This window comes from Bombyx mori, chromosome 5 (genome assembly GCF_030269925.1).
Source record: "Bombyx mori chromosome 5, ASM3026992v2".
Lineage (NCBI taxonomy): Eukaryota > Metazoa > Arthropoda > Insecta > Lepidoptera > Bombycidae > Bombyx > Bombyx mori.
The window spans coordinates 16,342,491-16,357,874 of record NC_085111.1 but is presented as its reverse complement, the minus strand read 5'-3'; the positions used below and the strand labels follow the sequence as shown (position 1 = coordinate 16,357,874).

At 40.0% G+C, this 15,384-nt stretch overlaps 3 protein-coding genes across 3 annotated transcripts; all 3 read left to right on the top strand.

The window, feature by feature from the left end:
- Positions 1-309: 309 nt before the first annotated feature.
- On the top strand, positions 310-9,279 carry LOC101738555 (15-hydroxyprostaglandin dehydrogenase [NAD(+)]-like). The gene is made up of 2 exons (XM_062668823.1): positions 310-1,016; positions 4,238-9,279. The coding sequence occupies exons 1-2, from the start codon at positions 364-366 to the stop codon at positions 4,452-4,454; spliced, it is 870 nt and encodes a 289-aa protein (XP_062524807.1). The 5' UTR covers positions 310-363; the 3' UTR covers positions 4,455-9,279.
- A 197-nt stretch (positions 9,280-9,476) lies between these two features.
- LOC732963 (alcohol dehydrogenase) lies at positions 9,477-10,475 on the top strand (the record flags this gene model as incomplete). Its single annotated transcript, NM_001046961.1, is given in 1 exon segment — positions 9,477-10,475. A coding segment is annotated over 1 exon segment (870 nt). The 3' UTR covers positions 10,376-10,475.
- Positions 10,476-12,494: 2,019 nt separating this feature from the next.
- LOC101744214 (15-hydroxyprostaglandin dehydrogenase [NAD(+)]) lies at positions 12,495-13,531 on the top strand. The gene has a single exon (XM_004923856.5). The coding sequence runs from the start codon at positions 12,559-12,561 to the stop codon at positions 13,426-13,428; it is 870 nt and encodes a 289-aa protein (XP_004923913.1). The 5' UTR covers positions 12,495-12,558; the 3' UTR covers positions 13,429-13,531.
- The last annotated feature ends 1,853 nt before the right edge of the window (positions 13,532-15,384 follow it).

Genomic DNA, 15,384 nt, shown 5'->3' with positions numbered 1-15,384 from the left:
ATTTAATTCCGAGCATTTACAAATTTATTTACCTTTTAAACCTTCTCTGAACTATCACTAATAATTCAAGACCAAAATTAGCCAAATCGGTCCAGCAGTTCTCGAGTTTTAGCGAGACTAACAAACAGCAATTCATTTTTATATATATAGATTAAAACTAAATGTTGAAATACATTGTTTCAAAATTTTTTGGTTTCAAAGAACAAACACAGGGAAATAATAATTTATTTCTCTTGTCGCAGTTAGCCGTAAAATAAATAACATAAATTTTAATCTATTTACGATACTCTAATGGTGGGTTAATTAAATAAAATTCGTATCATTTAGTTACTACGACTCAAAGGAGGTACATGACCAAGCAACATGACACTTAGTTTGTTAAAAACATTTTTCGTATCTTGCTTTATTATAAATATTGTAAGTGCTCTGAGTGATTTAAAAAATGAATACATAATCGAAGGTAAGGTTGTAGTTGTTACGGGAGCAGCACAAGGTATCGGTTATGCTATAGCTGATAACTTTTTGAAAAACGGTGCAAAAGTCATAATTATACTGGACATAAATGTGCCAAAAGGTATACAAGCTGCGAAAGAGTTAAATTGTAAGTACGGAAATAACACAGCCGAGTTCATTGAATGCGATATTACTAAAAACTTGGAGGGGGTCTCGAAATTGATTTATAAGAAATACAAATACGTGGATGTATTGGTTAACAATGCAGGAATAGCTGAAGAAAATAAACCAAGGAAACTCCTGTTGACAAACGCAGTAGCTGCTATTGAATTTTCTCTCAAGTTCATGGAAAATATGAGAAAAGACAAACTAGGTGGAAAAGGCGGTACTATAATCAATATAGCGTCAATAGTAGTGCATTACATTGATCCTTTCTTTCCTACATACAAAGGAACGAAATTTGCCATCACGGGATTCTCACGATCTCTAGGACATGAATACAACTACAAAAAGAACGGTGTGAGAGTACTAACAATATGTCCGGGAGTAACAAATACAACACTCCATCATCATGCTTTCCTATTACCCTCTGCTGGGGTGTAGGGCTCGAATCAAATTTTTCCATTTGTATCGGTCTTGGGCAGTCTGTTCTAGCTCCTCCCACGTCATGCCCAAGACCCCTAGCTCCTGCTCCACCGAGCGACGCCAAGTTGTTCTGGGGCGGCCTCTCTTCCTTTTACCAGACACTTTCCAGGTCAGTGCTCTCTTTGATAAGTGTGTATCGGGCTTTCTCAGAGTGTGACCAATCCAATGCCACTTCCGCGTAAGGATCTCCTTCTCCATTGGTGTCTGCTTAGTGATCCTCCACAGCTCTTTGTTAGTGATCTTCTCAGGCCAAAAGATTTTCAAAATCTGACGCAGGCACTTATTCACAAACACTTGAAGTTTTTTGATCAAGTCCTTGCGAACAAACCAAGTTTCGCTCCCGTACAGCAATACAGACTTTACATTTGAGTTGAAGATCCTCACCTTTGTTCGTCTTGTTAAGGTTGAGGAACTCCACACTGGCCTAAGTTGACTAAACGCGGCTCTGGCTTTATTTATACGAGCCGCAATGTCTGCCTCGGTGCCTCCCCTATCGTCCACAATGCTGCCCAGGTAACAGAAGCTTCCCACCTGCTCGATGTGCCTCCCTTTGATCGACATAGGAGCCGAATCGGTGGTATTTATGCGCATTTCTTTTGTTTTTGAGAAATTAATACGCAGCCCTGCTTTTTCAGCTTCATCTACTAGATCATCTGCTTTGTTTTGTAGCTGCTGCCGATTGGTTGCTAGGAGGCAAATGTCATCAGCAAAGTCGATGTCCTCAAGGTCTTCATCCGCGGTCCAAGGTAGTCCTTGTCGGCATTTACAGGTGACTCTGCGCATCACATCATCAAGCACCATTATAAACAGCAGGGGAGACAGCAAGCAACCTTGCTTGACGCCTGCGGTGACCACGATATTATCCGTGAGTTTTCCCCTATGGAGCACTCTACACGACGATCCATAGTAAAGCGCTTTTATGACATTTATGAGCTTGTCGGGCACGCCTTTTTTCTTCAAAACAGTCCAAATGCTGGACCAACTGACACTGTCAAAGGCCTTTTCGAAGTCGATAAACAATGTGAAAACTTCACACTGCATCTCCTGACATTGTTCTAGGATCATTCGTAAAAGGTTTATTTGGTCCGAGCATGAACGTCCTGGCCTAAACCCTGCCTGTTCTTCTCTGAGCTCACTGTCAACCACTTTGGCCATCCTCATCAGCAAAATTTTCGCGAGAACTTTTGAACATATTGGTAGCAGGCTTATACCCCTCCAGTTGCCACACGAGGAAAGGTCACCCTTTTTTGGTAGTTTCACGATAACGCTTTCCTTCCACGATGCTGGTATGTATTCCTGCTCCCAAATACGTGATAGTAGCGGGTGTAGAATCTGGGTAGTGAGATTAACATCCGCCTTCAGTACTTCAGCCGTAATGCCATCGCCACCGGGAGCCTTGCCAGATTTTAGAGATGTGATTGCCTTTTTAATCTCGGTTACGACTGGGGGGCCCACTTCAATATCGAGTAGTTTCTGAGAAGGCTCGTGTCCAACGATAGTCACCGTGGGCCGAGCTTCGAAGACCTTAGCAAAGTGCTCACGCCATCCAACCAGTTGTTGCTCTAAGGTAACTAGTAGATTTCCGGCGTCATCCCTCAGTGGCTTATCAGCGATTGGTTTATTGCAGAGAATTTTTGCTGATTTATGTAACTCTGGCATGTTTCCAGAATATGCCGCCAGCTCTGCTTTCTGTGCTATAGCTTCGGTCCAAGCACGTTTGTCTTTCTTTAGGTTGAGTTTGATCTTTGACTCACAAATGTAGTACTCATAAGCTAGTTCTTCTTTGGCTTCCAGAGTTTGTGCAGAGTTGATCTGCTCTTTCTTTTGCTGCCTTGCCTGGATCATGTCCCAAGTGGTTCCTGAGATCCATTTCTTTTTAGGCGTGCATTTGTAACCAAGCACAGACTGGCAGCTTTCACGGAATGCGCCTCTAACAGACTCCCAATGATCTTCGATAGTCCCTTCTTCATAGCTAATGTTAACAGTACGATTACGGAGGTCGTCTTGGAAATTTTGTTTTGTGGCTGGATTCCGAAGCTTCTCTGTATCAAAGTTCCTACTTGCTGTTTTGGCAGTCCGCTGGATTTTCGCTACTTTTAGTTTTATCTTTGCCACAACCAGGTGGTGGTCGCTGTTTATGTCCGCACCCCTTTTATTGCGAACGTCTAGAAGGGATCTTCTCCACTTGCGGCTTATCAACACATGATCGATCTGGTTCTCTGTGATACGGTCAGGTGAAACCCATGTAACTTTGTGACAACTCTTATGAGGGAAAATAGATCCCCCCACTATGAGGTCATTTTGACAGCAGAGATCTATGAGCATATCACCGTTTTCAGATCTCCGTCCCATCGCGTGTCTGCCTAGCCAAGGCTCAATGTTCGTGTTGTCTGATCCCAGTTGGGCGTTGAAGTCTCCCATGCAAATAACAATATCTTGGCGCTTTATCTTCTGCAGAGTCGATTGCAAGTGACTGTAGAACTTTGCTTTTGTGGCTGTACTCGCTGCATTTGTAGGCGCATAGCATTGTATGACTGAGATGTTCCGCACTCTTGAGTAAAAACGCGCCATTATTATTCGGTCCGAAACAGGATGCCAGTCGAGCAGACTGCTCTTAGCTTTGGTGGTCATTAAAATACCTACGCCTGATTCATGGTTATCAGTGATATCTTTGCCTGAATAAATGAAAGTCATATCATCTTCTTGGTGTTCTCCAAAACCCTTCCATCTAGTTTCTGAAATGCCAAGAATCTCAAGTTTGTAGCTGCGCATAACTTTTGTTAACTGCTGTAGGCGGCTTTCTTCTTTCAAGGTTCTCACATTCCAGCTACCAATCGTTGTCCGTTGTTTCATGCCAAAAGTTGTTGGTGTTTTATCAGTCCGGTTTGTTTTGATTCGAGTTTCAGTAATATAAAAGTTTCAGGCATACAGGTTATTAGCCCATAGTGCCCTAGGCTGTTGGCAGGGCTGCTGCCTCGAAGCGTACCGCCACACTTGATTTGTGTCAGAGTTTTCTCTCCTCTCATGCATTTAGTGGTTATTTAGGCCAACTGGGTGATGAATACCCCTTCCAGCGCACTGGGCGTATGGTTATACCGCCATGTCTCGGTCGTCAGAGCCTCGTTGGTTGTCCAACACTGGGTTCAGATAATCCCAAAATGAATAGTAAAGATGCGGCAGCTCTTGCTAAGGAATATCAATATCAAATTATACAATCTCCCGACAATGTAGGGAAAGGTGCTGTGGAAATATTCAAAAATGCTAAAACTGGTACGTCTTGGGATGTCGCGAATGAAAAACCTCCTGTTGAGTCGACTGACACGATAAGAGTTTTAAAAATTGGTGAAAGCCTTTGATATTTTATTTTAAATTTGTATAACGATAAATCAGTTTGATCTGTTTTGGGCATAATTCTTGAATAATTCGAACGATGATTAAATACAATATTAAATAATATTTAGCAAAAATGAATTTAATTTCAAACAAAAATTAATTAAAAAAACAATTACTTCGTCTTAACCAATAAAGGTATAATTCATCGGAGAAAAAGTAGCATTGTTTTCTTAGTAAACCTGTATAATGCCACAGTGTCATAGGGAAATGTGTTTCTTTTATGTTGTGTGTTTTCTTTTTATTTAATACATATTTCAGAAATTGAAAAAAAAAAATATCTAAATTTTACGTTCTATTATTATTATTATAATTTTTTATTGCCCTTGTAGGCAGATGAGCATAGGAGGTGGTAGTTCTTGGAGACTTTAACGCTCACCACCAACAGTGGTTGGGGTCCAGAACCACTGACCTCCTGGGTCGGGCTGCCTACGATTTCTTTTTTTTCTTTTTATTGCCCTTGTAGGCAGACGAGCATACGGCCCACCTGATAGTGAGTGGTTACCGTCACCCATTGACTTCAGCAATGCCAGGGGCAGAGCCAAGCCGTTGCCTATCCTTTAATACTCTCCACAAGCTTCGTTTGAAGAAGTACATGTCATAGCGCTCGGGAAACACCGTGGAGGGGAGCCCATTCCATAGCCGGATGGTACGTGGCAAAAAAGACCTTTGGAAACGCACTGCAGATGACCGTAATGACTCCACGTAGTATGGAGGAACTCTACTCCGGTGGCGGGCGATGCGATGGTAAAAACGAGATGATGGTATCATCTCGAATAATTTTTATTTATTTTTTGTTGCTTAGATGGGTAAACGAGCTCACAGCCCACCTGGTGTTAAGTGGTTACTGGAGCCCATAAACATCCACAACGTAAATGCACCACCCACCTTGAGATATAAGTTCTAAGGTCTCAAGTATAGTTACAACGGCTGCCCCATCCTTCAAACCGAAACGCATTACTGCTTCACGGCACAAATAGGCAGAGTGGTGGTACCCACCCGCGGGGACTTTCAAGAGGTCCTACCATCAGTACTTACATAAATTATAATTTTGCGGGTTTGATTTTTATTACACGATGCTATTCCTTCACCGTGGAATTCAATCGTGAACCTTTGTTGAGTACGTATTTCATTAGAAAAATTGGTACTCGCCTGAGATTCGATCACCGGTGTATCGCTCAACACTAATTTACCGGACGTCTTATCCGTTAGGTCACGACGATTTCAAAGTACTCCCCATGGAACATGCGGTGCAAAATACAGAGGGAAACGAAATCCGTCTGCAGACCCAGAGGTTCCAAGCGATCTGTGAGAATGGGATTATCGACAATCCGAACGGCCCTCTTCTGTATGGAGTCCAATGGAAGAAGCTGGTATTTGGTAGCCTCGGCCCAGAGATGTGAGCAGTACTCCACGCGAGGCTGGACTTGTGTTTTATAAAGCAAACGTCTTTATCCAGGCATGAAATACCGCTTCGCTCTGTTAAGGACTCCCAGCATTTTGGATGCCAACTTGGCTTTGCCTTCCAAATGACTCCGAAATTGGACATCGCTCGAAATGTCGACCCCTAGTATCCCAATACTCTCGGAAAGTTGCAGGAATACTCCTTGGAATTGCGACGCCATGATAAAGGTGTCCTTCTTATCAGTGAACGCGCAAACTTGTGTCTTTAACGGGTTGAATTGAACCAAGTTCAATTCACCCCATTTGGAGACTCGCCCCAGAGAGTTCTCCATTTCAGACACAAGTTTTGATCGTCTCTCTTGCACCACGCTCCGAGAGAGACTATGATGGTCGATATATCGTGCATCCCCCGTGCAGCCATCCGTATAGCAATGCATGCCGTCAATACGAAGCACTTCATTGATATACAGGATGAAAAGCCTGGGGGAAAGCACCGAACCTCATGGAACGCCAGCGTTAATGGTCATGGTATCAGAGCAGTCACCGTCTAAAACGACCGTGATGCTCCGCCTATCCAAAAAGCTAGCGGTCCACTTGCAGAGACCCTCGGGGATTCCGTAAGATGGTAGCTTCGACAGAAGTGCCTTATGCCAGACCCTGTCGAAGGCCTGCGCGATGTCAAGGCTCACAGCAAGAGCCTCACCCTTGCTCTCCAAGGCTTTAGCCCACCTATGAGTAAGGTATACAAGAAGATCGCCAGCTAAGCCACCATCATGGAAACCGTACTGTTGGTCACTGATCAGCTGGCAATCCTCAAGATACTTCAGGAGTTGTATATTTATTATTCGCTCCATCACCTTGGAAAGCAAGGAAGTTATCGCGATAAAACTATAGCTCGATGGGTGCGACTAGTCAACCTTCTTGGGGATAGGGTGGACGTGGGCGGTCTTCCATGAAGACGGAACCCTGTTGGTGCAATAAAAGAGGCGATACAAACGCGTTAGCGCAGGCGTCAGCTCAAGGGCGCACGGTTTCAGAACCACTGCGAGGATGCAGCCTGGCCCACTCGATAGACGTCCAGGAGTCAGAGCTCCCGCCTGCCCGCACACTGTATGAAGCAGATCTCCGACATGGAGCTATCACACCGGGGGGTGTTCGGTGATGTGGCACCCCCGTCGTCCACAGTCGAGTTCGCGGCGAAGAGATTGACCAGAAGGTCAGCCTTCTCTTTCGCACTATGGGCCAGACTTTCATCGGACTTGCGCAGTGGTGGGAGACTAGACCTGCAAAAATTTTCTTCTGCAGCTTTGGGGAGCGACCAATACGAGCAACCATAAAATAAAAAAATCGTAGGCAGCCCGACCCAGGAGGTCAGTGGTTCTGGACCCCAACCACTCTTGGTGGTGAGCGTCAAAGTCTCCAAGAACCACCACCTCCGCAGATGGGTACTGCTCAGTCACGCGGCTAGTCCCCTCTTGCACATGCTCTATCAGAGCTGAACCTGTATCACTGGTGTGGGACCTGTACAGGCACGCGTAGACTCGGGGATAACCCCCGTGATCTACGCGCAGCCACAAGAAGGACAGGCCCCGCTGTTTGAGTTGTTGTTGTTGTTTTATTAAAATTAAATGCTGAAATACGTTGTTTTTACATTGTTTTACATAGTCTGGCCATAAATACTGTTACAATTAAAAATAAACAAAATATTACATTTGAATTTGGAATCTGTCATTTTTATATGATTGCTCATTGAGTTTTCTCATTTTGGCGCCAATACATTGTACAATATTTTGCGATATTAAAATGGAGTGGGGTGATATAGAGAACCGAATCGCTGTGATTGCATTACACAAAGTAGGTATGGAGCCAAATGCAATTTTTAAAACTCTCCATACGCTTGGTATTAGTAAAATGTTTGTGTACCGGGCTATTAATAGGTGCAATGAGACCTCCTCTGTTTGTGACAGAAAAAGATCTGGCCGTCCACGTAGTGTTCGTACGAAAAAGGTGGTCAAAGCAGTAAGGGAAAGAATTCGAAGAAATCCTGTCCGAAAGCAAAAGATTTTATCTCGGGAGATGAAGATAGCACCTAGAACGATGTCGCATATTTTAAAAGATGACTTAGGACTTGCAGCCTATAAGAGTCGTACTGGTCATTTCTTAACTGATAGCATGAGTCAACACCAAATTTGACTTTGATTGCAAAGCATAAAATTTCGGTATTTTAGATCGTAATTAGACGAAAAAAATACATGGCATGAAACAGTTTGCTTTTGAATAAATTGACCACGTATGAAAAAAAATGCATCAGCATCGTATTTCCACTTTCGTGACATTTTAAGTTTTTCTGGACTTGTACAAAACGCCTGATCGTTGCTTATGACTCGAGTGCCATCTAGTGGCACTATGTAAACGTAAGCACTCCACTCTCATAGCGCGGTTTTTTTGAAAGTATTAAAATTAATTAAAATTTATAAAAAAATTAAAAAATGAGTATTATTACTATAACTCTCACAAAAGCAAACTTTATACCAAAAAAAGGTATTTTATTTTCGTTTTTGTGAATAATTAATCGCAAAACCTAGTATAAGCGTTAGGACAGAGAACGATTTTTTTTTTTTGTAGAGTTGTGTAATTTAGAAGAGAATACTTAGGGTGGTAAAATCGAAACAACTACTGAAGCGGTACGCAAAGGGAGGTCATAGAAAAGATTTGTTTACGGATGAGAAATTTTTTACAGTTGAGCAACATTTTAACGAACAAAATGAACGTATTTATGCTCAAAGCTCTAAGGAAACTTCTCAATTAGTCGACAGAGTGCTACGTGGGCACTATCCGACTTCAGTGATGGTTTGGTGGGATATTAGCTATGAAGGAGTGACTGAGCCATACTTTTATGAAAAAGGTATCAAAACATCGGCACAAGTGTATCAAGATATCATTCTTGAAAAGGTAGTGAAGCCCCTTAACAACACCGTGTTCAATAATCAAGAATGGCCTTTCCAGCAAGACTCGGCGCCAGGTCATAAAGCTTGGTCTACGCAGTCTTGGTTGGAAACGAACGTTTCGGACTTCATCAGAGCTAAAGACTGGCCGTCGTCTAGTCCCGATCTTTATTCACTGGATTATGATTTATGGTCAGTTTTAGAGAGTACGGCTTGCTCTAAACGCCATGATAATTTGGAGTCCCTAAAGCAATCCGTACGTACGATTGGCAGTTAAAAAATTTCCCATGGAAAGAGTGCGTGCTTCTATTGATAACTGGCTTCAACGTTTAAAGGACTGTATTGCAGCCAATGGAGACCACTTCGAATAAGCTTTTTATACTTTAAATTATTTATGTATTAAACTAACACACCGTAAAAGTAATAAATGTTATTTGCAATAGATTTTTTTTTATTTTTTATTGTAACAGTGTTTATGGCCAGACATATGTGTATTTTAAAGAACAAACACAAAGCAATAATTTATTTCTCTTGTCGCAGCTAACAGTAAAATAAATAACATTAATTTTAATGTTCATATTTAAAACACTGTAATGGTGGGTTAATTAAATAAAATTCGTATCATTTAGTTACTACGAGTCAACAGAGATACATGACCGCCAAGCGACATGACACTTAATTTGATAAAAACATTTTTCGTATCTTGCTTTGTTATAAATATTGTAAGTGCTCTGAGTGACCTAAAAAAAGAAAACGAAATTGAAGGTAAGGTCGTAGTCATTACGGGAGCAGCACAAGGTATCGGTTATGCTATAGCTGATAACTTTTTGAAAAACGGTGCAAAAGTCATAATTATACTGGACATAAATGTGCCAAAAGGTATACAAGCTGCGAAAGAGTTAAATTGTAAGTACGGAAAGAATAAAGCTGAGTTTATTGAATGCGATATCACTAAAGATTTGGAAAGGATTTCGAAAATTATTTATAAGAAATACAAATACGTGGATGTACTAGTTAACAATGCAGGAATATTTAAAGAAATTAAGCCAAGGAAACTCCTGTTGACAAACGCAGTAGCTACTATTGAATTTTCTCTCAAGTTCATGGAAAATATGAGAAAAGACAAACTAAGTGGAAAAGGCGGTACTATAATCAACATAGCATCGACAGTAGTGCATTACATTGATCCTTTCTTTCCTACATACAGAGGAACGAAATTTGCCATCATGGGATTCTCACGATCTCTAGGACATGAATACAACTACAAAAAGAACGGTGTGAGAGTACTAACAATATGTCCCGGAGAAACAAATACAACACTGGGGTTAGATAATTCCAATGTAAATAGTGAAGACGCAGCAGCTCTTGCTAAAGAATATCAATATCAAATTATACAATCTCCCGATAATGTAGGGAAAGGAGCTGTAGAAATATTCAAAAACGCTAAAACTGGTACGTCTTGGGATGTCGAAAATGAAAAACCTCCTGTTGAGTCGACTGATACTATAAGACTTTTAAAAATTGGTGAAAGCCTGTGATCTTGATATTTAAATTTGTATCACGATAAATTAGTTTGATCTGTTTTACGCATAATTCTTGAATAATTCGAACGATGATTAAATACAAATAACATTTAGCAAAAATGAATTTAATTTCAAACCAAAATTAATGTAAAAGACAATTACTTCGTGTTAACCAATAAAGGTTATCCAAACCAAACCAAACCAAAAAATTACACCAATACCTAGTCCAGCTATAAGTTCTGTTACAAATGAAAATGCATTTTTGTTACGTAGTAGTGTAATATTATTAAAATTTATACCTACATATTTATTAAAGTCTCAGCAAAAAATAAATAATTTTTTTTTTTCGAAATGGCCACCTTTGGCTTTTATATAGGCCCTTAATCTATTTGGTCATGATTTTTTTGAATGCTTAAATGGGTGGACGAGCTCACAGCCCACCTGGTGTTAAATGGTTACTGGAGCCCACAGACATCTACGACGTAAATGCGCCACCCGCCTTGATATATAAGTTCTGAGGTCTCAAGTATGGCTGCCCCACCCTTCAAACCGAAATGCATTAATCACCGCTTCACGGCAAAAATAGGCAGAGTAGTAGTAGTACCTACCCGCGCGGACTCTCAAGAGGTCCTACCACCAGTAATTACGCAAATTATAATTTTGCGGGTTTGATTTTTATTTTATTACACGATGTCCTTCACCGTAGAAGTCAATCGTGAACATTTGTTGTTTCCAAGGGAAGTTTCGCTACTGCTTGCTCTAAAGATTTTTTTAGAGACTCAATGCCGCTGTGTCGCTTAGAGCAGGCCATGTCCTCTAAAACTGACTATCTTTTAAATTTAAAAGGTTTAGGTCTGGCCTAGATGAGGACCAGTCTTCACCTCTTATAAAGTCCGGAACGTTAGTTTCAAGCCAGGCTTGGGTAGTTCGTGCCTTGTGACCAGATGCAGAGTTCTGCTGGACAGTCCACGATATATTTTAAAAAGTGTATTGCTGAGAGATTTCACAACATGATTCAAGACTGTATTTTGATACACTTTAGCTGAAGTTTTCACTCATTTTTCACAAAAATGTAGTTTTGTGACTCCTTGATAAGACACGTCCCACCAAACTATCGCTGACGCAGGATGATGGCCAAGTTGTACATTTCCAACTACTCGAGCAACAACTATGAGCGTACACTTTATCATTTAGTTTATAGTGTAGTTTGTAGTGTTCTTCAATCGTGAAAATTTTTTCATCGGTAATGAGAATATTTATGTGCCTTTCACCTGCGTACCGCGACAGAAGGCATTGTGATCGATCCAGTCTCTTTAATTGTAAAGATTAATTTAGGGCATGTCCTGTATATCGACGATAAGAACCAAGCTTCAGGTTTTATTTTATAATACGCGACAGAGTCCTAACGGGAATTTTCATTTCTCGGGATAAGGTTTTTTGCTACCTAATGGAGTTTCGACGAATTCTGGCTTTAACAGCATTAACGGCCTTTGTAGTTCTAACAGCACGCGGCCGCCCCGATCTTTTCTGGTCTTCGATAAATAGACGAAGTGTTTTTGTATCTGTTGATAGTACGATGTACGAACATACGGCTGATACCAAGCTTTTGTATCCCGAATATGACTGACGGCTCCATACCCACTTTGTGCGAGGCGATCACTGCAATTCTATTTTCTTTAACACCCCATTCCATATTGTAATTTGATAATGAACACGAAAAAATATATGAAATGGCGCAAAAGCGAAAGAAGTTTTTAAAATAATATACGTGTTCCAAATTCAAAGTAATTAAAAAGTTGAAAAAAAGAATAGTTTTTATGTAACAGTATTTATGGCCAGACTAGTTACATTGCCGCAGTCTCATATGGAAATGTCTTTGTTTTGTGTTGTGTGATTTCTTTTTATGTTTACATTTTACATTTAACAGAAATAAAAAAAACAATACTTCAAAGCTTCATGTTCTATTAAAACTAAATTTTGAAATAGTATTTCAGAAATACATTATTTCAAAAATTATTTTATTTCAAAGAACAAACAGTAGGCAATAATTTATTTCACTTGTCGCAGTTTTCAGTAAAATAAACATCATAAATTTTAATAATGTACATATTTACAATACTGTGATGGTGGGTTAATTAAATAAAATTCGTATCATTTAGTTACTACGAGTTAAAAGTGGTACATGACCGCCAAGCAACATGACACTTAGTTTGATAAAAACATTTTTCGTGTCTTGCTTTGCAATAAATATTGTAAGTGCTCTGGGTGATATAAAAGATGAAAAAAAAATCGAAGGTAAGGTTGTAGTTGTTACGGGAGCAGCACGAGGTATCGGTTATGCTATAGCTGATAACTTTTTGAAAAATGGTGCAGAAGTCATAATTATACTTGACATAAATGTGCAAAATGGTATAAAAGCTGCGAAAGAGTTAAATTGTAAGTACGGCAATAACACAGCCGAGTTTATTGAATGCGATATTACTAAAGACTTGGAGAGAGTCTCGAAAATGATTTCTTTGAAATACAAATACGTCGATGTACTAGTTAACAATGCAGGTATAATTGAAGAAAATAAACCAAGGAAACTCTTGTTGACAAACGCTGTAGCTACTATTGAATTTTCTCTTAAATTCATGGAAAATATGAGAAAAGACAAACTAAACGGAAAAGGCGGTACTATAATTAACATAGCGTCAACTGCAGTGCATTACATTGATCCTTTCTTCCCGACATACAGAGGAACGAAATTTGCAATTATGGGATTCTCACGATCTTTAGGGCACGAATACAACTACAAAAAGAGCGGTGTGAGAGTACTAACTATATGTCCGGGAGCAACAAATACAACACTGGGTTTAAATAATATCAAGGTGAATAGTGAAGACGCGCCAGCTCTTGCAAAAGAATATCAATATGTAACTATACAATCTCCCGACAATGTAGGGAAAGGTGCTGTGGAAATATTCAAAAACGCTAAAACTGGTACGTCTTGGGATATCGAGAATGAAAAACCTCCTGTGGAGTCGACTGACACGATAAGAGTTTTAAAAATTGGTGAAAGCCTTTGATCTTTTCTTTTAAATTCGTATAACGATAAATCAATCTGATCTGTAGCGGATAATTCTTGAATAATTCGAACGATGATTAAATACAAATAATATTGAGCAAAAATGAATTTAATTTAAAATAAAAATTAATGTAAAACATTATTGACTACTTCGAGACTTATAGATTCACCGGAGAACGGGTAGCGGTTATTTCTTAGTATTATAAATACCTATATACTGCAACTAGCCGTACTCGCCCGCTTGGCTGCGCATTTAAAATTAACATTATTATTTATAGTCATTATTATTAGGGAGTGCAACACTCAATTATAAATATTAGCCTATCCATTAAGTACATGTATTTTCTACAAGGATAGTTTCAAGTCAATCGGATGCATGGTTCAGTAGTTATAACGGAACATCCGTAAAAACCACTGTAGATTTATATATTAGTATAGATGTAGATTTATATATTAGTATAGATCACCAACTGACACCTTTACTGTGGGTATGGCTGCGTGTACAAGTTTACAATATACATATACAGTACCTACCTCAGTACCTCCATCCAATTTATTACTGCAGCGAAAAAAACATGTGTTCCAGATTGAAGGGTGGGTAACTGTTATCCAATAGATATTTTGACCTCATGTCTTAAAGTAAGCAGCAGCTTTTACGTTGTGATGCTTATTTGCACCGGTGAGCGTATTACACCAGGTGGGCTGCGAACTGCTTCAGCCATTTAAGTAATAAAAAAATATATTGCTTTATTATTCAAGCTACTTGATTACCTTTCAACAACTTTATCCAAGGGAATATCCCGAGCGGGAGCATCGATCCAGTCAGTGTTGTCCGCGCGCGTGTTCTCACCAACCACCCGGTATTGGAGTCGATAGGTCCGGAGCTTAGCGTTACCGTCGTAGCCGCGACGCCAGGCTAGGGTGGCTCCACGACCTGATCTTTTGGCTACGTGCAAACCCAGTGGAGCCTCGGGAAGTTCTGTGTAGATTTAATATTATATTTACGTCTTACATTCTTTGTGAACTCATATATTGTGTTGAAACAACTTACAGAGATCCTACAATTTAATAGCTTTTTAACTCTCAACATCACTATCGGATTTAAAAGCGAAGACCCGTTTAATATTATAACTGAATTAGTTTCAATTATCTGTTCATTTTTGGAAATTTTATGTAAAGCATTCATTCATCGATGCAAATATGTGGATGTTAAATGCTTTTTCTTGTAATACCATTGAGTTATTTAAAAGATATCCGTAATTATTTTAAAACAGTCAATCAAACCAAATTTCCCCATACCTTGAACAGCCAAGTATATCAATAGTTCATCTCTCCCATAAGCGTTCTCAGCTCGACATCTGTATACTCCTGAATCATGACGTTCAGCGTGAGCTATTGTAAGCTGTGAACTGACACCGCTTTCTGATCTCTTTTCTGATACGGATACCCTGAAATAAAAGATTTATTCTCCTAGATATGAGAATCATGAGTGAAAGTAGTTTATTTTACTTTTTTTTTTATTGCTTAGATGGGTTGTCGAGCTCACAGCCCACCTGGTGTTAACTGGAACCCATAGACATCTACAACGTAAATGCGCCACCCACCTTGAGATATAAGTTCTAAGGTCTCAGTATAGTTACAACGGCTGCCCCATCCTTCAAACCGAAACGCATTACTGCTTCATGGCAGAAATAGGCAGGGTGGTGTTACCTACCCGCGCGAACTCACAAGAGGTCCTACCACCAGTAATTACGCAAATTTTAATTTTGCGGGCTTGATGTTTATTACACAGTGTTATTCCTTCACCGTGGAAATCAATCGTGAAGATTGGTTGAGTACGTATTTCATTAGAAAAACTGGTACCCGTCTGCAGTATTCGAACACCGGTACATCGCTCAACACGAATGCACCGGACGCCTTAATTTATCATTTAGGCCACGACGACTTCTATGTATCT